The sequence below is a fragment of the Hypanus sabinus genome, chromosome 2, assembly GCF_030144855.1.
Source record: "Hypanus sabinus isolate sHypSab1 chromosome 2, sHypSab1.hap1, whole genome shotgun sequence".
In the NCBI taxonomy this organism is placed as follows: domain Eukaryota; kingdom Metazoa; phylum Chordata; class Chondrichthyes; order Myliobatiformes; family Dasyatidae; genus Hypanus; species Hypanus sabinus.
Window position 1 is genome coordinate 179473375 of NC_082707.1, and position 26492 is coordinate 179499866.

General features: G+C 41.4%; 1 protein-coding gene across 5 annotated transcripts in view; it reads left to right on the forward strand.

Moving 5' to 3' along the window:
* Positions 1 to 26492, forward strand: part of LOC132388055 (autophagy-related protein 2 homolog B-like) — a 146620-nt gene that overhangs the window by 31216 nt on the left and 88912 nt on the right. Inside the window, exons 6-13 of one of the 5 annotated variants that reach the window (XM_059960415.1) lie at positions 1274 to 1453; positions 5432 to 5528; positions 7923 to 8105; positions 11910 to 12064; positions 14835 to 14952; positions 19491 to 19752; positions 22029 to 22179; positions 24563 to 24655. In XM_059960415.1, the coding sequence (XP_059816398.1) occupies positions 1274 to 1453; positions 5432 to 5528; positions 7923 to 8105; positions 11910 to 12064; positions 14835 to 14952; positions 19491 to 19752; positions 22029 to 22179; positions 24563 to 24655 (1239 nt within the window). The remainder of the gene's footprint in view (positions 1 to 1273; positions 1454 to 5431; positions 5529 to 7922; positions 8106 to 11909; positions 12065 to 14834; positions 14953 to 19490; positions 19753 to 22028; positions 22180 to 24562; positions 24656 to 26492) is intronic. The other 4 variants (XM_059960421.1, XM_059960426.1, XM_059960432.1 and 1 more) reach the window with 4 other exon arrangements.

The following is a 26492-nucleotide window of genomic DNA, read 5'->3' on the forward strand; positions in this document are numbered from 1 at the left end:
AGCAGCTAGAATATCAGCATTTAGACATTTACATGGACAGGAAAGGTTTAGAGCAGGTATTCCCAACCTTTTTAATGCCATGGACCAATACCATTAAGCAAGGGGTTCATGGACCCCCGGTTGGGATCCCCTGGCTTAGAGGGATGTGGTCTAAATGTGGACAAATGGGACTAGTTTAGATGGGCATCTTGGTTGGCATGGACCAATTGGGTTGACTGGCCTGTTTTGATACTGTATGGCTCAGTGACATTCTCTTTCCCCTGCACAGCAATATTCTCATTAATCAATGCTGCCATTTCTCCTCGTTTCTTCTCACCTGAGGCCTTAACAATGTCCTGTACAGATACACTAAGTGCACCCTCATTTGTGTAGTGTGCAAGCAAAACTAATATAATCAAATATCATGACTGAACCTATAAAATCCTGGTAGAATCTATAATACCCAAAAAATTGACTGAGAATAATCTTACCAGAAATATAACTCATCTATAGATGGCGCAGTTGTGTAGGGGTTAGTGCAATGCTTTATAGCACCGGTGATTGGGGTTCAATTCCTGTCACTGTCTGTAAGGAGTTTATAAGTTCACTCTGTGACTGGGTAGGTTTCTTCCAGGTGTTCTGATTCCCTCCCACATGTAAAATAAAAAGACAAATAGTTAAGATTAGTAAGTGTGGGCAGTGCTATGTTGGTGGCCAAAGTGCTGTGACATTTGTGGGCTGTACCCAGGAAATCCTAAAACTGTGTTGGTCATTTGCAGAAGTAATGCATTTCACTGTGTTTCGGTATTTTGAAGTATGGTACATGTGACAAATAAAGCAAAGGTTATCTAATCCAGTCTGTGCAGGTAACACACTTGTGCTATAAATTGGACACAGAACATCTGTCAGCCAACTCATATTGAGGCCATTACTAAGCAAGCTAAGGCTAACTAACCTGAGGGACAGCACAGTAGTGTAGCAGATAGTGCACACTTTATGGTGTTACCTGTAAAATCGGTTCAATTCCTGCTGCTGTCAGTAAGGAGGTTGTATGTCCTCGCCTTGACACATGGCTTTTCTCCTTCATTCCAAAGGCATATGGGTTAGAGTTAATAAATTGTGGCCATGCTGTTGGTGCAAAAAAATCCTGCGGGCTGCTCAGCACAATCCTGTGTTTGCTGTTGACACCCAATGACTCATGTTACTGCATGTTTCAACGTACTTACATGGGACAATTATTATCTTGTGATTCTTTTACAATAGCTCATTCTGCTAATGGTGTCTTTTTTCACAGGAAATGGAGCCAAAACTTTCTCCAAGCTGGAATCCAAAGATAGTTTCTGAACCGCACCCCCAGTTCACAAGGAAAGCATCTGATGCCATTCACTTTGATCCAGTCCAGATTGGGAGCTGTGAAGGGAAGATGGAGCTGGAATTCACCTTAAAGCAGAATGAAGCACTTCCGGTTGCCAAGGTCAGAAGCTGCCAAGTACCCCTATCCTTCTTGAACAAATAGAATGCACACAGAAAAATTGAATGCCTAATTGCCATCAATAGCATAAGCATTCCTCAAAGATCAGAACTTGAGCAATCTGTAACCCCATATAAAATAATGTCTACAAACATCTTCTCCAGTATTATAGTTAAGGACTATAATAGAAGTTTTGACAAAAAATAACCCTTCAGTGGGATATACAGTATTATATTTTATCACTTAGGCTCTGTTAGAAACTGCCCATCCCCAATGGGATCCTACTTATAAGCACATCTTTATGTCCCCACCACCACCACCATTCTCTGCTTTCCTTAGGAATTGCTATCTATGTGACCCCATGGTCCATCCATCTCTCCCCAATGATCTCCCTCTTGGCACTTATTCCTACAAGCTGGACAAGTGTTACACTTCCCCCACCAAGTCCTTCCTCTCCCTTATTCAGGGCCCCAAACAGTCTTTCCAAGTGAGGTGACATTTTACCTACAAGTCTTTCAGGGTCATCTAATGTTTCTGGTGCTTCCAGTATGAACTTGTCCACTGCCACATTTGGCCATATACAGGTTGGAGGAGCAACACCTCATATACCATCTGGGTAGCCTCCAACCTGATGGCATGAATATTGATTTCTCTAACTTGCAGAAATTTTTTGCCCCTGTATTCATTCTCCATTCTGGTTCCCCTCCTTCTTTCCTTTCTCCTCTGCTATTTGATTTCTTCTTCTTTACCTCTTCCATCTATCCCTTCCCAGCTTCTTACTCCCTCACGTCCCATCTTCCCCCTCACCTGGTCTCACCTACCATTGCCAATTTGTACTTCTCCCCTTCCCCCTCCCCCCAGTGCTGATGAAAATTTACTCCTCTCCATAGACCTTGCCTGATCTGCTGAATTTTTCCAGTGTTTTGTTTGTCTAGCATTTTTACTGCCTCCAGGTCTGTGGTACAAAGTTGTAGGATTGAGGCAGTCACCTGCCCTGCCAATGATAGTGTAGAAATCCCAAGTTTGCTAAGTCATGGCCAAAAAAAATTGCTTGACTCACCAAAGTCAATAACTGCATATAGATGTTGTATAAATTATTCTGCCATGGCCTCTAGCCATTTAGAGATAAATAACGTTAATTTAAATGACTTGGATTGCAAATATTTGGGAGTAATTCCCAAAAATTACTCAATGTACATTCCAGAATAATTCAGTGGCAGTGAAAGAAATTTTTGATTTTATATCATAATGAATATAATCTCCAACTTCAAAGAGGAGGGTGCAGAAGGTTAATCAGGGGCACTTTTCATTTGTAAATGTAGAACTGAGGGGTTGCTTTAGAGGGCATGTTAATTTGATGGAGGGGGGTAACAGTAGCATAACACTATATTACACCGCCAGTGACCTGGGTTCAATTCTGTTGTTGACTGTAAGGTGTTTGTATATTCTAACTGTGACTGTGTGCATTTCCTCTGGGTGCTCCAGTTTCCTTCCCAAATTTCAGGTTACTTGTTTAATTGGTCACACGTGTGTAATTGGGTGATGCAGGCTCATTGGGCTGGAAGCGCTTGTTACTATGCTCTATCTCTTAATTAATTACAATAAATAAAAATGTAAGTTATTTTCGCTAGTTAAAATAGGTGTTTCCAACCTTTTTTTATGCCATGGACCAATATCATTAAGCTAGAGGTCTCTCAATCCCAGGTTGGGAACTCCCGAGTTGGAATGTTAGTTACTAACAACAGATGTGTTTGCAGGTGTATTTTTATCCAGATAATTATGAGCACATTGAATCCTCACCAGCAATCCATAGGACCAAAATCATGTGCACCTTAATTTTGGAAGATAGTTAAGTATTTGAAAAAGCAAACCTTTAATGAGTAAGGAAAAGTTAAGCAGATTGGGACACTGCTTCATAAATGTTGTAAATAAATTTCCTTGTGAGATCCAGTGGGCCAAGGCTTTGCATGCATGTGCCTACACAGAAGGTTAGAGATCTGCTCTTGATCATATCTCATTAGCTGGGGTTAGTTGAGGTACCTCTATTGCCTTCTCATTGCCTTGATCTGTGGGGTGGGGGATGAGAATAATTCTTCACACGGGCTTGCTAATGTTTTTCATGCCTCACAAATGACAGGAGACCAGAAGATTCTTCAAGAAGGGTTAAACTTTAATTTGCAAATCAAAGCTGAGACAGTCATTGAGCTAGTCGCTGATTGCCCACCGATCCTCGGGACATGGCATTTTTTATAGCAAAATCCTGGTCTAGTTTCACATGTACCACATGTACAGTTCTAATCTACATCTCTTTAGCTACCTTCCATTAACACACCATTGCCTTTTACATTCCTAAGATTTCATTCTCTAGCAAATAGCAAGTTTACATTCTTATTACTTCCTGACTTAATCACGTTCTAATCTATATCTCTTTAGCTACCTTCCATTAACACAACATTGACTTCTACATTCTTAATATATCATTGTCTTGCTAAATTGGGTACATGCATAGCAAATAGCAAGTTTCAAAGTTGACTACATCTCTTTGCTACCTCTCATTAACATATATTAACACACCATTGTCTTCTACATTCCTAGGATTTCATCTTGGGTACATGCATAGCAAGCTGACTACATAGTTTTGGTTACACAGCAAATAATACAACTTTTATACTCCATAATATTATACTCCAATACTAATCAATTCTGGTATCTGTAGATGTTCTGGACGAACAGGAATGGTACTGATAATTGAATCTTCTGCCTACATTTGCTTATCATTACTGGTGAAAGGTAATTAATAACACTAAGTGAAACACAAAGGACCATGTATCCTGGGTTCCCACCATTGCAGACTCCCAACACCCAGAAAGAACCAACTCAGGAAAATCAAAATTAAACCCTGCAGATGATGGAAGTCTAAAACACAAAACAAAAATGCTAGAAGCAGTGAGCAGGGAAGTGGGAAGTGAAATAGATAATGTTTCAGTTTGGAGACCTTTCATCAGACCTGAAGAAGAGACAAAAAGAATCTTGTAAACCTGCTACATTACCATTAGAGAGGGAGAACCTAGACAAAACCTGACCTTAGCCTAAGGTTAATGGCAGTGTGGAGGAACAAGAGATCTTGGGGTTCACATCCATTGATCCCTCAAAGTTGCAACACAAGTGGATTGAGTGGTTAAGAAGTGTATGTTTGGTCTTCATTATTTGGGGGATTGAGTTCAAGAGCTGATATGTGATGTTGCAGCTCTATAAAATTCTGGTCAGACTACTCAGAGTGTTGTGTTCAGTTCTAGTTGCCTCATTATAGAAAGGATGTGAAAGCTTTAGGTAGGATGCAGAAAAGGTTTACCAGAATGCTGTCTGGATTATGTGGAATAGAGCAGGAGAACATGTCTTATGCGGAAAGGTTGAGTGAGCTGTGCCTTTCCCCTTTGGAAAGAAGGTGGATATCAGTTGATGTACAGTAATCGAGGTTTTTATTTCATCCATGTGCCTATCTTTTAAATGTCCCTAAAGCTTCTGCCAGCACTCCGGCAGGTTGTTCCATGCACCCACCGATCTGTATGTAAAAACAGAAAACTGCTTCTGCCATTCCCCCTCTACTTGCCTTCAATTACCTTAAAATTATGCGTCCTTGTATTAGTGATTTCCACCCTGGAAAAAGTCTCTGGCTGGCCACTCGATCTATACTTATTATTTTTACACCTCTAAAATGAGAAGAAGGACCTTTATCCAAGGAGTTGTGAGTTTTGGAAGTCTCTATACTGAAAAGTTGAAACTTAGTCGCTGACTGTGTTTAGGAAAGTGATTGTTGTTTTAAATTAAATCTAGTGATATAAAAATAAGGAAATAACACTGAGGTAAAAGAATATCCGTGACCTTATTGCATTGCGTGTTCAGGAGGCTGAATGGCTTCCCCTTGCTTCTGATATTCTTGTGTTTAAGAGAATGTGTCTGAACTGTTTTTATCTTCTACAGCTGGATGTGGAGGGACAGTTAGAATGCATCAAATTCTTCCTGTCTCCACGACAGGTCCACCTGCTCCTGGATATGTTTGGAACCATCCTACTGCCAGGTCAGTCCTTGAGGAATTTTTTGTTTGTACTTGGATTGTATGAATTTCTCTTCCTGATTTTCATCTTTCCTTCATGTGTTAACCATTGCATCATTCATTCTCAGGCTGTCTGCTCTGTGACTACTTGCCTGGCGATCAGTCTGTAGTTACCAAAAGGGTGACTTACCCACATTCCATCCCACTCTCGTTCACTCTCCTCACACCCACCACTTAGTAAGTTGTGAGCTTGCTCTTCTGGCGCATGAAGCATGGCAACACTGGCACATTCTCAGACTGTGTTGGTTGTTGACACAGAATGTACATGTGACAAATAAAGCTAATCTTTAATCTGATATGTTTTTCCCACAAAGTTAATTCAAATTATTTAACAGGCCATGACAAGATTTTATTTTCTCTTATTTCCAAGATTTAAGATTAGTAAACTAATAAAATACTCAATTTCATTCTTTAGCCTGTTGTATTTTACGTTTTATAAAGTATTTTATTCCAATGTGGAGACTTACTGTCTTAATTCAAGTCAGGCAGATGAGAGCAGATCAGTCAAGGAAAGCAGCATATGCTTTGCCTTCCAGAGACCCAGCACTGTCACTTGAGTTGTTATCTTCCTGAACTTGTGTGTTGCTGCTTTCTCATTTCCAGTATTAGCTTCTGATGGTGAAAGAGCTGAAAAATACAACATAGTAAATGCTGGAAGCTGATAGCTGATGGGTTGCAGAATGATATTGATGTGCTGGGCTCTTGGATGAAATCTACCAAATATTGAAAGACCTAGATAAGGTTGGATGTAGTAAGGATTTTTCCTATTGGGGGTGGGGGGGGGTAAGTCTAGGACCAGAGTGCACAACCTCAGAATAAAAGGAGATCCCTTCAGAACAGAGATGAGGAGGAATTTCTTTAGCCAAAAGAGGTGAATTTGTGGTATTCATTGCCAATGACAACTGTGGAGACAGTCATTGGATATATTTAAAGTGGAGATTGTTAGGTCCTTAATTAGTATGAACATCAAAGATTACATGGAGAATGGGGTTGAGAGGGAAAATAAATCAGCCATGGTCAAATGCAGAACAGACTCAATGGACCAAATGACCTAATTCTACTCCTAAATCTTATGGAAACAATGGCAGATAGAACTAAGTTCCAATGTATGCAAGATGGTAAGTACTGTCATGACATTTAAAAAATATCCAGATGAGATCTTGAATCATTTTGACCAAATGCTCAAGTCAATTCAAGTTTATTGTCAAATGCATAAGTATGGTAAAGTACAGGTACAATCTAGCTTGCAGTAGCATCATAGACACTTGGATTCCTACAATGTAAATTATTCAAGATGGTGGAGAAAAAGGACTGTAGATTGTTTAATTTTGCACCAAAACTCCCCCACAGTCACAGACAGATCCATGGCAATGGTAGGACTTCAGACTTCTATACGTCCTGCTCGGCAGTAACAATGAGAAAATCTGAATATGCTGGTAAATGGGATTATTATAGATGAGTAATGGATAATTCAAGTGGACTGAAGGCTCTGTTTATATGTTGTATGATTCTATGACTATAACATTTCAAATGGGCAGGTAGCAAGGCAGGGATGGTATCACGATCCTTTTGTAGAATTTCAGTGCTATCACATCTGCTAAAATGATCTATCATCATGTAAGCTTCCATGATCCTTTACATTGTTACCTCTTGAAGTTAACATGGGTTCTCTTGATCCATTCAGCTGAATATCAAAGATTACACGGCAATCTCAAGATAGGCACAACATTTTCCTGAGGTCCTCTAACATGTTTGACTTAAACTTATTGCAGTTATGCACAAAGTAAAATAATTGTCTTCTGGAAATTTGAAGTATAAAAACAAAATAATGGAAATACTCAGGAAGACTCTGATGAAAGATCTTTGTCTTGTCATATTTCTATCTCCACAGATGCTGCTTGATCTGTTGGAGTATTTCTAACATCTTATGATGTTATTGCATTTTCAGAGTGACTTCAATGTGGCAATATCCCAAAGGTTATCAGATGCTTAAATAGAGAATTTGACATCCAAGCCATGCAGGAGGATGGTAGAAGTGATTTGATTACTTCAGAAGGAAGGTTTTCTGAAGGAATAAAAAGGAACAGAGGGTTGTTGAGATTTGGAGGTTTGAGATGGTGTTCAGGAGCTGTTGGCACAGCCAGCAACAGTAAGCAATAAAGGGCAGGGATGCAGAAGAGTCAGAAATGGAGGCGTGCAGAGATCTAAAATTGAGCTGCCCGACTGTACCTAAGGCACACAAACTGATCATTCAGGATAAGGTGCTGTATATATGTAGGTGATTTTTGTCTTTAGTTGGTTGAAATTAATAGTCTGTTGAAGATGGATCAATTATATAGCTGTCTGTGGCTTGTTCAGGATGTACAGAGGCAACAGCTCTCCAGTTGAAAAGCCCGAAGAATCGGCCGATGCAGCAGGAGGACCAATATCTCATTCAGATGGAACTCAATCGATACCTGCAGAAGGAGACGGTTTCCACTGGTATTACAGCAGAACAGAGCTATTACGAGACTGAAACAGTTCGAACAACTTCAAGTCGTGGTATGGAACACACTCAGAGATGCAGCTTCAAAGCAAAAGCTGATCCATTTTCAAATGCACAGCTTGTTTCGAGTTCTGGTCCTCGCAATCTTTTCACACTGGCTTTTCATACATATATGACTGCCATCTTTTAAAGAAAGAGCAGTGAGATCTCATACCCTGTTGATCAGTGGCTTGAGTTTCAGATTCATTTATCTATCACATGTACATTGCAACATACAATGAAATGTGTCATTTGCGCTAGCACCTAGGGATGTGCTGCAGGCAGCTTGCAAGTGTCACCACACATTCTGGCGCAAACATACCACACTCAAAATGCTTGCAAAATAACACAGAACACTACAAACCAGGCCACAGCAGGCAACAGAATATCAGCAAAGCTAGCCCCATTTCTCCCTCCCACCCACACACCTACCCATCTACATGCAAGGACAGTCATCCAACTCAATGATAGGCCTCCAGTCTCAACTCCAAACTTGTGACTTCTAGACTACCAATTGATCTTCAGGCTCGTATCTTCAGTGTTGACCCCTGGATTAGCAAAATATGGATCGACAGTTTGAATCCCACTTTGCCAATTGAGGAATTTGAATAATTAAAATGAAAGTAATTAAATTTGGAGTTTTTTTAAAAAGTTGCTCATCACAGTGGTGCCATGTAACTATTGCACAGTCAGAAGCCCACCTGGTTCACTAATTCAATCCAGTCTATATGTACTCCAGACGTACAACAATGTGGTGGAATTTTAATAGCCTTCTAAAATGGCTTGTTGAGCCACCCAGTGTGGGGGCAAGTAGGAATGGACCTGCCTAAACCCGCAACCTCCAAGTCACATAGATGAATTAAACATGGAAGACAAATCACACTAATCCCTCAAATTCACTCGCAGCCACACTCAAACAAAACACCACACTGAAGCAACCATCTCGGCTGTTATTCTTCCTGGCCTGTTGCGAATCTGAGTAAGTAGATGGGTTCTCAGTTATATTTCTGCTGTTTGACTAAACAGGCTGTGCTGCTGTGGCTTTGGTTGATGAAGCCAGTCTCAAGTGATCAGAAAAAAGTTGAGCCATTACCCATTCACAAACTCAAGAGACTCTGCAGATGCTGGAAATCTAGAGCACCATGCACACATTAGTTTCAATCAATAGTTTCATTTAATTTCAAAGAAATGTATACAGTATACATCCTGAAACTTGTCCTTCGCAGACATCCGTGAAGAGTGACAGTAAAAACATTAGAACCCCAAAGATGCCCGCTCCCACACACAAGCAGCAGCAAAGCAGTGACCCTCCCCCTCCCCCACTTACTTCAGCAAAAAAGCATCAGCACCAACACCCACCAAGCATTTAAAGGCAAAGACCACAATCTGCAGATCAACAAAATCTAATTGTTCACCTGACAATTCGATATACCGTAGGTGCTCTTGCTCCCAATAAAGGAAAAAAGAGGTGTCCCCTTCCACAGTGAGAGGGGAGACATAACAAAATAACTCACTGATTTATGATGATAAAGTCTGTCGCGCCACTCCCTCCCCCCCCCCCCCCCCCGCCACATTCTCCGACTGGAGAATCAGAAATGAGAGAGGGTGGAGAGCAGGAGAGACCCCAGAGGGCTGTGAAACCTGAGAACCTTGAAGACAATACTGGAGGAATTCAGCAGGTCAGGCAGAACCTAGGGAGGGAAATAAACAGCTGATGTTTCAGGTCAAGGCCCTTCATCAGGACTTATCAAATGTTTATTCCTTTCCATAGATGCTGCTTAACCTGCTGAGTTCCTTCACCAATCTGTGAGTGTTCCATTGTTATCACTCAACTCACATATTGAGGCAAATCCTTCTGGATGTGATTGGAGAACAGTTGTTGGATAGCTGACATTAGCATCTCACTCAGATGCCTAACGCATTCTGCTCTCTTGATTAGTTGAGCAGTAGGTCTAGTGATTTGAAGCTGAAAAGCTTAGGGAGACTGCACCTCATCTAAAGTTTACTTTCTGACTATAGGGCCAGTTTTATGCCTTAAACAGAGGCACATTGGGGGGTGGGGGAAGTAAATATTTAATAATATGTTTGTCAAATATATAAGGAAAGACAGAAGAGTAGAAGTATGTGAGTGACACCTCCGATTTCTTGCCTTGATGGCAGGTTACCTCCTGAAGTGTTTGGACGATGTTGGATTTACAAATTTGATATAACAGTAAAATTTCCAAGCTTGATATGGCAATCAATGAACAGACACATTTCTGTGATTGTGATTTTGCAATGGTATATGAAAAGAATGAACTGGGGGAGATAAAGCAAAACTGTTAGAGGAACTCAGTGGGTTGGGCAGCATCTGTGGAGGGAAATGAACAGTTAACCTTTGGGTTGAAGCATTTCACCTCTTCTGGATAGGTTGAATAATTGGGTGAAAACCTGGCAAATGATAGATAGATTGATTGATAGATAGGCAAAACAAGACAGACAGATTGGGCAAACAATAGATTGAGTGATTGGTTGAGTCTTCACAAAATGTGTTGAATGTAGGGGTGTGTAAGGTCATGCACCTTAGAGAGAGGAATTAAAGCCAGATTATTATCTAAAAGGAGAGACACTGCAAGTGAGTGAAGTTCAGAGGGATCTTGGTGCTCTTGTTGATGAATCACAAAAAGTTATCTGGCAGGTCTAACAGCTAGTTACTAAGGCAAACAACATGTTGGCCTTTATCATGAAGCGATTGGAGTTTAAGAATAGGGAAGTTTTGTTACAATTGTATAGGGTGTTGGTGAGGCCGCACCTGAATATGTGAACAGTTTTGGTCTTGGTCTCCTTATTCATAAAGAAGATAATGACATTGAAGACAGTTCAATGGAGATTCTCCAGGTTATTTCCTGGAATATGTGGGTTGTCATTACCAAGGAGGAATGACCACTTTGGTTTTGTATTCATTGTAGTTCCAAGGAATGGATGATGACCTTATCCAAATATTTAAGATCCAAAAGGAGCTTAAAAGGGAGAGATGTAGTGATATTTCCACTGGTGAAAGAGACCTGAACAAGATGAGCCATATACATTTAAAGTAGTTGTGTAATTATTTTTTTTCTCTCAGATTGTAGTAACTCAATGAAATTCTCCACTCCTAAGGGGTGGTGGAGGACAGGTCATTATATTTAAGCTGAAGATAGATAATTATTTTAGAGATCGAGAAATTAAAAGTTATGGGGAACTGGAACATTAGATGTAGACAGGTTAGGTCATCCATTATCATGTTGAATAGTGGGGTAAGCTTGTGGAACCTAATAGCCTATTTTTTTAAAATTTTAAGAATCAGACCCTTTAAAATAGGATGAGTAGTCCTGTTCTTGATAAGACCAAAATGTGTAGTGATTAAATGGGCAATGAGGAAAACAACTAATCTATGAGTAATACTTTATTCCCATCCCTTGTACCTCTTCACCACCACATTCCAACCTTCACAAGTTTGCATTCTACTCTTCCTATTCCAACTGAGGTTGAATGAATGCCGCTGCTGTTCATCCATGACCTTTAAACAGTGAGAACTGGCCATATGTAACAAGATAGCTTCAATATTACTGAATCCAAACTGAACTCTATTTAGCAGCAATATTTGCTGGATATTGTTCCAGAGCAGATTCTGAGATTGTCCATCCCAGTGTGGCAGCACTCACCCCAATTGCTTTTTTCACCCAGACTGAGAGTGTGGGGGTGGAGGGTTAATACTCATCCTCATCTAATATCCCTTGACAATTTCAGCAATGTGCTAGATACTGTACATAGTTTGTCATTTAGCTTTTCATTTCTCTCAGCAGAAGATGACGTCTTTTTCTCAATGGCAGACATGGAAATGTCAAACAGTGTGGCATCCCTTCCACCTCTGGGAGAACCATCTGTAGATATGGAATTATCACTGAGCAGTACACATATCAACTCAACAGACAGCTCGCCACAGAGCGCCACAGGGGTAAGCAGAGTGTTTATGATAAATCCAGAAATGTTCATGCTGAATGTTCATATTGGGAATGAAAGGGTTAATGGATAAGGAGCATTTGATGGTTCTAGACCTGTACTTGCTCGAGTTTAGAAGAATGAGAGGGAGGATCTCATTGAAAACTATTGAATATTGAAAGGCCTAGGTATTTCCTATAGTGGATGAGTCTAAAACTAGAGAAAAACAGCCACAGAGCAGAAGGATGTCATTTTAGAACAGAGATGAGGAGGGCGGTGAATCTATGGAATTCATTGCCACAGATGTCATAGGGTGTATTTAAAACTGAGTTTGATAGACTCTTAATTAGTAAGGGCATCTGGGGTAAGGGGAAAAAGCAGGAGAATAAGTTGAGAGAGATAATCAACCATGATGCACTGGCAGAAGAGAATTGATGGGCTGAATGGCCTAATTCTGCTTCTATGTCTTATGGATTTATGCTTTTATGCTTTTGGCCATCATTTCATCCACAGCCATGTTGAGAAATATGTAGTACAAGGTTATAATGCAGTGTATTACATGTCACATTCCTAATCATGCTGACAAAGTATCCTCACCATCTACAGATGGTTCTCCCAGAGGTGGAAGGGATGCCACACTGTTTGACATTTCCACCTTTTATCCTCACCTGTTTCTGATACCCTTCGTCCTTTCTTCCATGGTTCACTCTCCTCTCCTATCAGATACCTTCTTCAGCCTTTATCCTCTGCCATATATCACCCCTCAACTCCTTGCATCATATCCCCTCTCCCAAACACCTACTTTTCTCCTGTACCTGGTTTCACTTTTTGCTTGCTAGTTTGTACTCCTTCTCCTCCCTCCCTCCCCCCGCCCCCCAATCATCTTCTGACTTTTGCCCTTTTCCCATTCAGTCCTGATGAATGGTCTTGGCCTGAAATGTTGACCGCTTATTCTCTTCCATAGATGCTGCCTGATCTGCTGAGCATTTTGTATGTGTTGCTGTGGATTTCCAGCATCTGCAGACTCTCTTATGTTTATAATTATACTGTTATAAATCAGCAGCGCTTTGTTCATAACTCCAGGCTCGGAATAGTGTTGTATGTGTTGTGTTGTAATGTTAAGAACTAGAACTCTAATGTCAGAAGTTCAGCTCCACAATGGCAAAGCTATAAAATGAACCAGTAAATTTGCTCACTCGTTGCTGGTATCAGAAAGATTGATGGTCTGTCATGAACTTCCAACTTGTTATTAATGTGCATCTTGTACTCCTCTGAGCAATAACTCATTCAAGTCTCACACTTAAAAGATTTTTTTTATTGACTATAGAAAGGTGAGTCTTGGAGTGGGAAACACTGATAATAAAGGAGGCCTTTTCTGGTTGGCTGCTAGTGACTAGTGGTGTTCTGTGCAGTTCAGGTTATATGCTAGTGATGGCTTTTTGGCCAAGTTTGCAGCTGAAATGATAGGTAGAGAGGCAGGTAGGGTGAAGGAATCAGGGAGTCTGCAGAAGGACCAGGGCAGATTAGGAGAATGGGGAAAGAAGTGGAAGTTGGAATACAGTATAGGGAAGTGCTTAGTCATGAACTTTGGTAGAAGGAATAAAGGCATAGATTATTTTCCTAACCCTAAGTAAGTACAGAAGGCAAAGGTGCAGAGGGACTTGGGAGCCCTCATGATTCCTCAAGGTTACCTTGCAGTTTGAGTCAATTGTAAAAAGGAAAATACAATATTAGCATTCATTTTCAAAGGACTAGAATATAAATGCAAGGATGTAATGCTGAGCCATTATAAGGCATTTATCATATTGCATTTGGAGTATTGTGAGCCGCATTTTGTCCCATATCTAAGAAAGGATGTGCTTACATTAAAGTGGACCTGGAGGAAGATTACAAGAATGAACCTGGGAATTAAAGAGTTAAAATATGAGGAGTGTTTGATGACTCTGGGTTGGTACTCACTGGAGTTTACAAGAATGAATTCTTATTGAAGTCTACTGTATATTTAAAGACCTAAATAGAGTGGATGTGAAGTGGATGTTTCTAATAGTGACTGAGTCAGGACCAGAGGACACAGCCTTCAAATACAAGGATGTCCCTTAAGAACAGAGCTGAGGAGGAAATTCTTTAGCAAGTAGGTAGTAAATCTGTGGAATTCATTTATGGGAGAAGACTGGAGAATGGGGTTGAGAGGGATAATAGATCAGCCATGATTGAATGGTGGAGCAGACTCAATGGGCCAGATGGCCTAAGTCTGCTGCTATGTTTTATTAGCTTATTATGATGGACAAAAGGGTCAACATGGATGTGGTAGACTGAAGGACCTGTTTCTGTGCTACACAACTCTATTTGACTTCAGACCAGAAATGATTCCAGAAGTGAAGCAACTTCTTCACAAGTCAGATAATAAAGTCCACAATGTTCAAGTTCTCTATCAAGCTTTGTTGTTTTGGAGAATGCAGTTTTGTCTTGTTCAGTCTTTCTGGACAGGTATAATATCTCAATGGGAGCATCAGTCTGTTTTTTTTTGCTACTTCTCCGTTGTTTATGGTTTTTATAGCTTGGAGCCTCAACTGTTAACTCTTTCCAAGATTTTATGCAGGTTTTGCAAAACCTTGTCACTTTTCATTTGTAGCTCTCTAGAAGTCAACCCTAGTGTTGGTTGCTGCTTGATGTAATTATGTGTAACCTTGTCAATGTCCCTTGTGTTCCAATATCAAGCAAAAGTCCCTTTTAATTTTAAGCATGATACAGAAAGAATATATAAAATTAATCTTTCTATATTTCAGTTTTCGACACCATGGGATGATTACGTGGATCGTTCTGGACCAGGAAGCCAAACCATACGGGAGTCACCATTTAACTCCAAAGAGTTACCAATAATGCAGAGGCCACTCCGACCAAGCAGTAGGTTGAACAGTGAACTGTCAAATCGGACTGTGCCTCCATTCATTTTAATGGAAATTGAGTCACATTTAAACTATTGCGAAAATTTTAACAGACTTTTGCAGACAGCAATCAGAATCAGGTTTATTCTCAGACAAATTTGTGAAATTTGTTGTTTTGCGGTGCAGTACAGTTAAATAATAAATTCCATAAGTTATAATGGAACATATAAGATGTAGTACAAAATGAGAGCAGAGTAGTGAGATGATTTTCATGGGTCCTTGGACTGTTCAGAAATCTGATAGTGGAGGGAAAGAAGCTGTTCCTAAACATTTAGTGTGTGTCATTAGGCTCCTATACGTCCCTCCTAATGGTAGTAATGAGAAGTGGATGTGTCCAAGGTGGTGGGGTTCCCTGACTATGGATGCTGTCTTCTTGAAACATCAGACAGAAAATGATGAAGGAACTCAGCAGGTCAGACAGCATCTAAGGAAATGAATAAACAGTCAACGTTTTGGGTTGAGATTGAAAAAGCAGGGAAAAGTTGCCAGAATACGGAGGTTTGGAGAGGAGGCAGAGGACAAGCTTAGAAGGTGATAGATGAAGCCAGGTGGGTGGACGAGGGGGTGGAGTAAGAAGCTGAGAGGTGATAAGCAGGAAAGGCAAAGGGCTGAAGAAAAAGGAATCTATTATGAGAGGAGAAAGGGAAAGAGGAGGGAGACCAGGGAGAGGTGATAGACAGGAGAAGAGAAGTATGAAGCCAGAGTAGAGAAATGAAGCGGGACAGGGAGGGGAAAAGTTGGAGGCTACCAGAAGAAATATGAGGTGTTATTCCTTGAACCTGAGAGTGGCCTCATCATGACAGAGAGGAGGCTGTGGGCCAACATGTCAGAGGAATAGGAATTGAAATGGTTGGCCACCGTGAAATTCTGCTTTTTGCAGACTGAGCTGAGGTGCTCAACGAAGTGGACCCCACCTTCTTATTCTGGCATCTTCTCCCTTCTTCACCAGTCCTGATAAGGGTCTTGATCCAAAATATCAGCTGTTCATTCATTTCCATAGATGGTGACCAAACTGCTGTGCTCCTCCCACATTTTGTGTGTGTTGCTCTGGATTTCCAGCACATGCAGGATCTTTTGTGTTCTTGACATATCACCTTTAGAAGATGTCCTCGAAAGTGGGGCGGCCAGTGCCCATGGTGGAGCTGGCTGAGTTTACAACCCTTTGCAGTTTTTTTTTACAATACTTTGCAGTGGCCCATTCATACCAGACACTGATGTAACCAGTCAGATTGCTCTCCATGCTACATCTGTAGAAATTTGTAAGAATCTGTAGTGACATACCAAATCTCAAATGCCTAATGAAATATAGTCATTGGCATGCCTTCTTCATAATGGCCTCAATATGTTGGGCCCTGGATAGATCTTCTGAGAGCAAAATAATTGTGTGAGTGTCACCATCAATGATGAATATTTAATAGATAGGCCACACTTGAAATATTTCATACAGTGTTGTCTAATCAGTCTTACAGGTTTTCAAGGAAGTTAATAGGAAAGTTGATAAAGGCAAGGCAGTGGATGTTTTATACGTGGACTTTAACAAGGCCTTTGACATCCCACATGGGAAGTTAGTCAAGAAGGTTCAGTTGCTTGGCATTCAGGATGAGGTATAAATTGGATTAGACATTGGCATTGCAGGAGAAGCCATAGAGTGATAGTAGATGGTGGCCTCTTTGACAAGAGGCCTGTGACTAGTGGTATGATGCAGGGATTGATGCTGCATCTGCTGTTGTTTGCCGTCTATATCAACGATCTGGATGATAATGTAATAAAATTGATCAGCAAATTTTGTGGATGACACCAAGATTGGGGGGTGCAGTGGACAGTGAGGAAGGCTATCAAAGTTTGCAATGAGATCTGCAAGTGGTGAAAAAATGTTCAGAAAAATGGCAGATGGAATTTAATGTAGACAAGTGAGGTGTTGCACTTTGGGAGGACAAACCAGGATAGGACTAAGGGTACCGAGGAATGCGGTAGATCAGAAGGATCTGGGAATACAGGTCTCTAATAACTTGAAAATGCCATGGGTTAAGGGTGAAAAGTGAAATATTTAATGGGAACTTAAAAGAGACCTTCACTCAAAGGGTAGTAAGAGAATGGAATGAGCTACCAGCAGAAGTGATGGATGTAGGTTTGATTTCAAATTTTAAGGGAAATTGGATAACTACATGGATGGGATGGGAATGGAGGGCTGGGTCCGGGTGCAGGCAGATGGGACTAGGTAGACTAATAATTCAGCGCAGTGTAGATGGGGCGATGGGCCTGTTTCTGTTCTGTAGTACTCTCTGAGACAATTTCATTCCAGGATGTGCGTGGTTGTGCTGCAGAGAATATTCACCAGGATGCTGTCTGACCTGGAATATTTTGGTTATGGGGATGGGGGGGTGGGGGGGAGGTTGGATAGGCTGGGATTGTTTTTCCTTGTGGTGAAGGAAGCTGAGGGGTGACCTGAGCGGGGTATTTAAGATTTTGGGAAACATAGATAGAATAGTTATTTTTTTTCTTATTTTAAGGTTATCAGAAACAAGAGGACATTGATTTAAGGTGAGAGAAAGGAGTTTTAAAGTGGAGCTGAGGGGTAATTTTCTTTTTTTGAACACTGAGTGTTTGATATCTGGAACTTACTGCCAGAGGAGGTGGTAGAATCAGATGTAATCATTATGTTTAAGACACTCTTAAGACAGTCTGCATCTGCCATCTATTTTCCCACTCACACAGTTTATCTAAATCACCATGAAGCCTGTTTGCATCTCTATCCCACCCAGTATAATGTTATCAACAAGCTTAGAAATGTTTTTCCAAATCATTGATATGGAATGTAAATAGTTTAGGCCCAAGCACTGATTCCACACCATACCCTATTAATCATTGCCAGTTCTAGCCTCAAGAAGGAGATTGGCTGTTCCATTTCTGTTTCTTGTCCTTTGAAACCAATTCTCATCCAGAATATTGCAACGTCCCCATCCCATTGTATTAATTTAATGGAATCCTAAAGCACTACAACACAGAATCAGGCCAATTGGCCCGTCTAGCTCATGCTGTAATATTCTGCCTTATCTCTTCAACCAGCACCTGGACCACAGCCCTCCATCACCCAATCATTCATATACTTATCCAAATTTGTCTTAAATGTTGAAATCACACCTGCATCCATCACATCTTTTCATACTCACATCACCCTCTGAATGAAGAAGTTCCCCTTCAGGTTTCCCTTAACCATTTCACCTTTCACCCTTAACCTTGAATTCAAGTCTTGCCAAACCTCAGTGTAAAAACCCTGCTTGCATTAACCTTGTATATACCTCTCATAAAGTTGTATACCTCATACCAAATTTTGTACAATGAGTTAGATCATAAGACAGGAGAAGAATTATCACAATTGACCCAGCGAATCTGCTGTCCCATTCCATCATGGCTGATTTATTATCCCTCTCAATCTCATTGTCCTGTCTTCTCCCCATAACCTTTGACAGCCTTACTAACCAAGAAACTATCGACTTTAAATATACTCAATGACTTGGCCTCCACAGCTGTCTGTGGCAATGAATTTCACAGATTTAACACTCTCTGGCTAAATAAATTCCTACTCTAAAGGGATGTCCTTCTGTTCTGAAGCTGAACCCTCTGGTCCTAGAGTCCCCCCACGATATGAAATACCCTGTCCATGTCTACTCTATGTATGTCTTTCAATATGCCATAGATTTCAATGAGATAACACCCCGCTCCTGTTCTTTTAAACTCAAGTGAGTACAGCCCAAAGCCATCAAATGTTCCTCATGCATTAACCCTTTCATTCCAAGGATCATTATCATGAACTCCCATTGACCTTCTCCAATGCCAGCATATCCCTTCTTAGATAAGGGTCACAATGCTCCAAATGCGGTCTGACCAATCCCTTACAAAGCCACAGCGTTACATGCTTTTTTAATATTCTAGTCCTCTTGATGTGAATGCTAAAGTTCTTGCATGGGATTTTATGAAGTGCCTTCTGAAAATCCAAGTGCACCACATCCACAGTTCTCCCTTGTCCATTCTTACAGTAACATTCTCAAAGAAATTCCAGTAAGTTTATCAGTCTGTGGCCAGGAGTGAGGAAGGAAGTATTGGTTTTACATTCTGTTGGAAATAGTGCAAAAAACAAGTTTTAGTTTGGAAATAACACAGGCCTTAAGAGAGCTCATCTGCATCTCCTCGTTTTAACTCTGTCACACTAGGAGAGGCATGTTGCTTGGTCAGATTAATGAGGTGTGAGGTAAGAGATCCTGGGAAGCTCACTAGGTATACTGAACGTGATGAGCCTTGGTTCCGACAGAAGGGATACCAGGGACGATCAAGTCTAGGAGTAATAATAAGAAAGACTAGTAGTTGGATGTAGTTTTGATAAACTAAAGTCTGGGGTAATTTGGAAGAGTGTGATTACCTTATGGTGTTTTGTTGCTTGCTCTGTCCAATATTAAGGTTCAGAAATTACCAGCAAAGTTTCCCTTCCTTGTTTTTCAGGTCTACCTTCCAAACCACACTCTATTGATGAATCCCGACCTGAGGTTGTTCTACGGCTGGCAATTGGCAGTCTCTCTGTATCAGTGCTGCACATCGATCCACTGCCGCCACCTGAAAGCCCATTGCACCTTGAACCCCTGACAAGGATGGCGTCCCATTTCTTTGAGCATTTGAAGACCATCAATCTCTCTCAGTTCCCAGTGAGAGATTTCCACATTCTCCGAACCAAGTTGGCCACAGCCTGTCCCCATGACCACCTACGGTTTGTACAGCATTTCACATTAATCTACATTACTCTCTTCAGAAAACCGCTTCACTTTAAAGTCAAAGTTAAGTTTATTGTATGTACAGGTGCAGTGGAAAAATTTACTTACAGCAGCATGACAGGCACATCACATCTGATAAACAGCATTTACAAGAAAAAAACTTTTTACAAGAAAGGACGCAATTGGAACAAAAAAGCAAAATTGATTTTAATGCAAACTAAGTCTTTGAGCAATATTAATTCACCTCTACTTGCAATTTGATCATAATCATAGAGAAGTAGACCAGAGAAGCAGCCCCTTTGGCCCATCTAGTCCATGCCAAAACCATTTAAACTGCCCATTCTCGTCGACCTGCATGAGAACAATAGCCTTCCATACCCCTACCATCCATGTAGATAACCAAATTTCTCTTAAACTTTGAAATCGAGCTCACGTGCATCACTTGTGCTGGCAGCTCATTCTCCACTCATGACCTTCTGAGTGAAAAGTTTCCCCTCATGTTTCCCTAAACTTCTCATGTTTCACCCTTAACCCATGACCTCTTTTTGTAGTTCCACCTAATCTCAGTGGGAAAAACATGCTTGCATTAACCCTGTCTATACCCTTCATAATTTTGTATACCTCTATCAAATCTCTCAATCTTCTACATTCTAAGGAATACAGTCCTAACATATTCAATCGTTTCTTATAACTCGGGTCCTTCAGACCTGGCAACATCCTTGTAAATTTTCTCTGTACTTTTTCAACCTTGTTTACATCTTTCCTGTAGGCAGGTGACCAAAACTGTACACAGTACTCCAAATTAGGCCTCACCAATGTCTTCTACAACTTCAACATAACATCCCATATCCTGAACTCAGTGCATTGATTTATCAAGGCCAGTGTGCCAAAAGCTTTCTTTACAACCCTATTTACCTGTGATGCAATTTTCAACGAATTATGGACCTATATTGCCAGCTCCTTTTGTTCCGTCACACTCCTCAGTGTCCTACTGTATAAGACCTACCCTGGTAGGTCCTCCTAAAGTGAAAACCTTGCACTTGGCTATATTAAATTCTGTCTGCCATTTTTCCAGTTGATGCAGATCCCTCTGCAAGCCATGATAGCCTTCCTCGCTCTCCACTACACTCCCAGTCTTGGTGTCATTTGCAAAGTTGCTGATCCAGTTGATCATCTTATCAACCAGATCATTGATATAGATGACCTACGACAAAGGACCCAACACTGATCCCTGCAGCACACCGCTAGTCACCAACCTCGAGCCAGAGAGGAAACCATCAGCTACCATTCTGTATTTTCTCCCAAAAAGCCAATGTCTAATCTAATTTATTACCTCATCTTGAATGCCGGGCAACTGAACCTTCTTGACCAACCTCCCATGCAGGCCTTTGTGAAGTGCCTTGCTAAAGTCCATCCACTGCTTTGTCTTCATCCACTTTCCTGGTAGCTTACCATAGAGGTTCATGCACCAGTTCTCAGTGGTGCAGAAGGTCAGCAAATTTAAGTTCCTCTGTTATTTTTCAGAGGACCTGTTCCTGGGCCCAGCATAGTAGTGCAATTACAAATAACGCACACAGTGCCTCTACTTCCTGAGGAAGCATCAGCATGACATCTGAAACTTTGACAAACTTCAGTATATGTGTGGTGGAGAATATGTTGGTTACATCACGGCCCTTCAACAGAAAACACTACAAAAAGGAGTGGATACAGCCTAGTCCATCATGGCTAGAGCCCTCTCCACCATCTACAGGAAAGCTACATCCATCATCAGGGGCCCCCACCACCCAAAACATGCTCTCTTCTCACTGCTGCCATCAGGATGAAGGTACACAAGCCTCAGGATTCACACCACCAGGTTCGGGAACAGTTACTACCTTTCAACCATCAGGCTCTTGAACCAAAGAGGATAACGTCATGCCCTATCGTTGAAATGTTCATGCAACCAGTGGACTTGCCTTCAAGGACTCTTCATCTCATGTTCTCAATACTTACTGCTTACTTAAATATCATTCTTTTTCCATTTGCATGGTGTTTTGTCTTCTATAATCTGGTTGAACACCCAAGTAGTTGCGGTCTTTCATTGATTCTGTAATGGTTATTATTCTATAGATTTATTGAATATCCCCTTAAGAAAATTAATCTCAGGGTTGTATATGGTAACATATATGTACTTCAATAATAAATTTTCTTTGAACTTTGAGTGTAAATACAACTTACTCCCCACAATCTAGATTTTGAACCTCGGGCTAACTGCCCCATTGCTCTTTCATAGACTGTTTGCAACCGATGTGAAGCTGAACTGTGAACAGCGACGGAGCACCAGCTCACGGAGCCTGAATACTGATATCTGCATTAATTGGATGGAACTATTGGAATGTCTGTTCCCTATGGATTCACCCACTGTCATACCCCAGTATACAGAGGTACGAGTTGCAGATACATGGTTGTTAGCATAGGCAGGAGGTAACGTCCTTACACTCTTGAGGCACTGCCTAATACACATGACCATTTACTTCCCCCTCTGTATTCATCTTTGTCCCTTAAATTGGTTCATAAGGTAGAAAGCATTTCTTTCGATGCTTTCTCCTATCATTGGGATACTTAAATAGAAGGCAAACACAAGGAAATCTTCAGATGCTGGAAACTCAAGCAACACACACAAATTGCTGGTGGAATGCAGCAGGCCAGTCAGCATCTATAGGAAGAAGCACTGTCAACGTTTTGGGCCAAGACCCTTCGTCAGGACTAACTGAAAGGAAAGATAGTAAGAGATTTGAAAGTAGGAGGGGGAAGGGGAAAATGCGAAATGATAGAAGACCGGAGGGGTGGGATGAGACTGAGAGCCAGACAGGTGATTGACAAAAGGGGTACAGAGCTAGGGAAGGGAAAGGATCATGGGACGGGAGGCTTAGGGAGAAAGAAAGGGGGAGGGGAGCACCAAAGGGAGATGGAGAACAGGCAGAGTGATGGACAGAGAGAGAAAAAACACTAAATATATCCGGGATGAGGTAAGAAGGGGAGGGGCATTAACAGAAGTTAGAGAAGTCAATGTTCATGCCATCAGATTGGAGGCTAACCAGCCGGTATATAAGGTGTTGTTCCTCCAACCTGAGTGTGGATTCATCTTGGCAGTAGAGGAGGCCATGGATAGACGTAACAGAATGGCTTTCCCTGGCAGACAGAGCATAGGTGTTCAGCAAAACGCTCTCCCAGTCTGCGTCGGGTCTCACCAATATATAAAAGGCCACACTGGGAGCATTGGACGCAGTATACCACACCAGCTGACTCACAGGTTAAGTGTCGCCTTACCTGGAAGGACTGTCTGGGACCCTGAATGGTGGTGAGGGAGGAAGTGTAAGGGCAGGTGTAGCACTTGTTCCGCTAGCAAGGATAAGTGCCAGGAGGGAGATCAGTGAGAAGGGATGGGGGGGATGAATGGACAAAGGAGCCGCATAGGGAGCAATCCCTGCGGGAAGCAGAAATGGGGGTGGGGGGGGGGGAGAGATGTGCTTGGTAGTGGGATCCTGTTGGAGGTGGCGGACCACCCCACTAGCCTCCGGATCCAATGTATAATTCTCCGTAACTTCTGCCACCTCCAATGGGATCCCATTACCAAGCACATCTTTCCCTCCCTCATTCTTCTATGCTTCAATGAGAAAGGTCCCAACCTAAGACCATAAGACATAGGAGCAGAATTAAGCCATTTGGCCCTTTGAGTTTGTTCACCATTATATCATGGTTGATATATTGTCCCTTTCAACCCCAATCTTCTACCTTCTCCCTGTAACCTGCTCAACCTCTTTCTATAACTCAGTCTCTCATCTCCTGGCAACATCCTCGTAAATTCCTTCTGTACTCTTTACAGTTCAATGACATCTTTCCTATAGCAGGGTGACCAGAACTGAAGCCAGTATTCCAAATGCTGTCTCACCAATGTCTTGTCCAACTGTAACATAGCACTTCAACTGCTATACTCAATGATCTCACCAAAATTCATGTATACAGGAGTCATTGATACATCAGTATTGACTAGCTTTCAGCTTGTATTTCCTCTTGTCAAGAATGCATCTTCTAAAGCTCCTTATATGGTGATGATGCTACCAGCATTAAAGGAGGAAAAGTTAGTCTTTGGATTGGCACAACTAATTACATAATGCAATGTCATCATGCCCATGAAATTGGGGTCCAGTACCTTCAGGATAACTAGTTTCAGTAGAGGATGTCTTATAAAATGTTTGTGGCACGAGTGATCCAAGGAGAACATCGCTTTGGGATGTTTAATTTTTTTTATTTAGAAATGTAGTGTGGAAAGGGCCCTTCCAGTCCAGTGAGCCACACAGCCCAGCAATCCACCTGCTTAACCCTAGGCTAATCACAGAACAATTTACAATGACTACTTAACTTACTAACTGGTGTGTTTTTGGAATGTGGGAGGAAATTGGAGCACCAGGAGGAAACCCACATGGTCCTAGGAAGGATGTACAAACTTCTTATAGATGGTATTGGAATTGATCTCCAAGCTCCAATGCCCTGACCTATAAAGGCATTGCGCTAACTGCTGCACTATCGCGGTATCCAAATTTTATCTGAAACTCAATAGTTCAAGGCAGCTACTTTCTGTCTACCATCAGATTTCTGAACAGTCCATGAACCCACAAAAAATACTTCGTTATTCCTTTCCTGAACACTATATATTTTTGTAATTTATGGACTTTTATTTCTTCTGCTGCCACAAAACAACAAATGTGATGTCATGTGTCAGTGATAATAAACCCGATTCTGATTTGCTGCTTTTTGTTTTCGCAGCTGATTACCTTTCAATCTATGTATGAGACGGAAGCTCATCCTGCACCTTCTGTGCAAATTCATTACAAGCACATTGACCGAAGAGGAGTCCAGGTATGAAAAGGAGGAAGGATTTCTGCTGCACTTGACACAGCCTTATGTTGCTGAAACACCCTACAGCTAGTGAAGTGTAAAGCAAGGAAAGCCTCATCTAATTTATCTACAACAGACTCAAACGAACGACAGTCCGATAATTACCAGAATCTAATTAATTGTTGCTAATTGAGGAATTACAAAGTGGACCCAAGACAGTGGAAGCCTTCTCCAGTTTTTTTAGCATTGTGGAGGAACAGAGGGATCTTGGGGTACATGTCCATAGATCCCTCAAAGTTGCTGCGCATGTTGTTAGTGTTGTTAAGAAGTTGTGCTGGCCTTCATTAGTAGTGGGTTTGAATTCAAGAGCTGTGAGGTAATGTTGCCAGTGGTGTGACTTTTAAACCCTGGTTTGACTAAGCTTGGAGTATTGTGTTTGGTTCTGCTCACCTCATTATAAGAAGGTTGTGGAAGCTCCAGGGGGTGTGCAGAGGATGCTGTCTGGTTTAGAGAGTACATCTTATGAGGAAAGGTTGAGTGAGCTGGGCTTTTCTCTTTGGAGTGATGAGGGGTTACTTGATAAGGATGTTATAGATGATAGAACGGTCAAAATTTATTTTTAATCCAGGGCGGAAATGGCTAATACAAGGGAGCCTAATTTAGAAGTGACAGAGTGGTGGGTACTTGAAACAGACTAGCAACGGTGGTGATGGTAGCAGATACATTAGGGGCATTTAAGTAGCTAAGAGCTAATGTGTTCTTAGGTGAATGGAATAAAGAATGGAGGGCTATGTGGGAGGAAAAGTTTAAAGTAGGTTAAAAGGTCAACGCAACATCATGTGCTGGAAGGCCTGTACTGTACTGTTCTATGTTCTACACCCAGGACATCTTTTGATTCCCTCTGGGAGAGTGAACAAAGTTCGTATTATTGTCTGATTTGAAAGCTGTCGTGTTCAACATGGCAGCAGAATGGCTCAGTTAGTCGAGCAGCTGCCTCTCAGCTTCAGAGACCTAGGTTCAGTCTTCCCCTTGTGTGCCTTCGTTGTGGAGTTCGCAAATTCCCCTGGTACTGTTTTCCCCAGGTCTACTGGATTCTTCTCACATCCCAAAGGCATTGTGAGCATGCTGTATTGGTGATGGAATGTGTGATGACACTTGTGGGCTGTCCCCTTGGGTGTGAACACAAAGTACACTGCAGATGCTGTGGTCAAATCAAGACGTACAAAAAAGCTGGATGAACTCAGCTTTTTTGTACACCCTTGGGTGTGTTGGTTATTAACACAAGTATGCATTTCAATGTATTTTTGCCATACATGTGATAAATAAATAAATTTGAATGTAATTCTGATTGGCCAGTATAAGTTGGCCCTAATGTGTGGCAGAATCAGGAGGGAAACTAAAACAGGATTAGAGTAAATGGGTGCTAATATCTGCATGGATGTTGGGCTTGAAGGACCTATTTCTATGCAGTGTGACTGTCCTAACACTATGGCATCCTGTCAGTGGTGCACTTGATGTTGCCCTTGATTGTTGTGCCTGAATCTCTAGTGTGAGATACCAACCGATGTCCATGTTCTTTCCCTTGTTCTGAGACTAATGTTCCACTGCCTTAAGTTTGCTCCTATCCTCTGGCAGGAAGCTGAAAATCTACCTCAATGTCTCCAAAGTGTAAACCTGTCATTAGAAAATAAATGAAAATTGGAATTGTACAAATTTTGAGTGCTGTTTTCCAATTCAAAATTTTCACCTACACATCAAATTGAACATGTACTCAGAGTATAGAAATTTCTGTTGCCATAAGACTATAACAGGTAGGAGTAGAATTGGGCTATTTGGCCCATCAAGCCTTTTTTGCCAT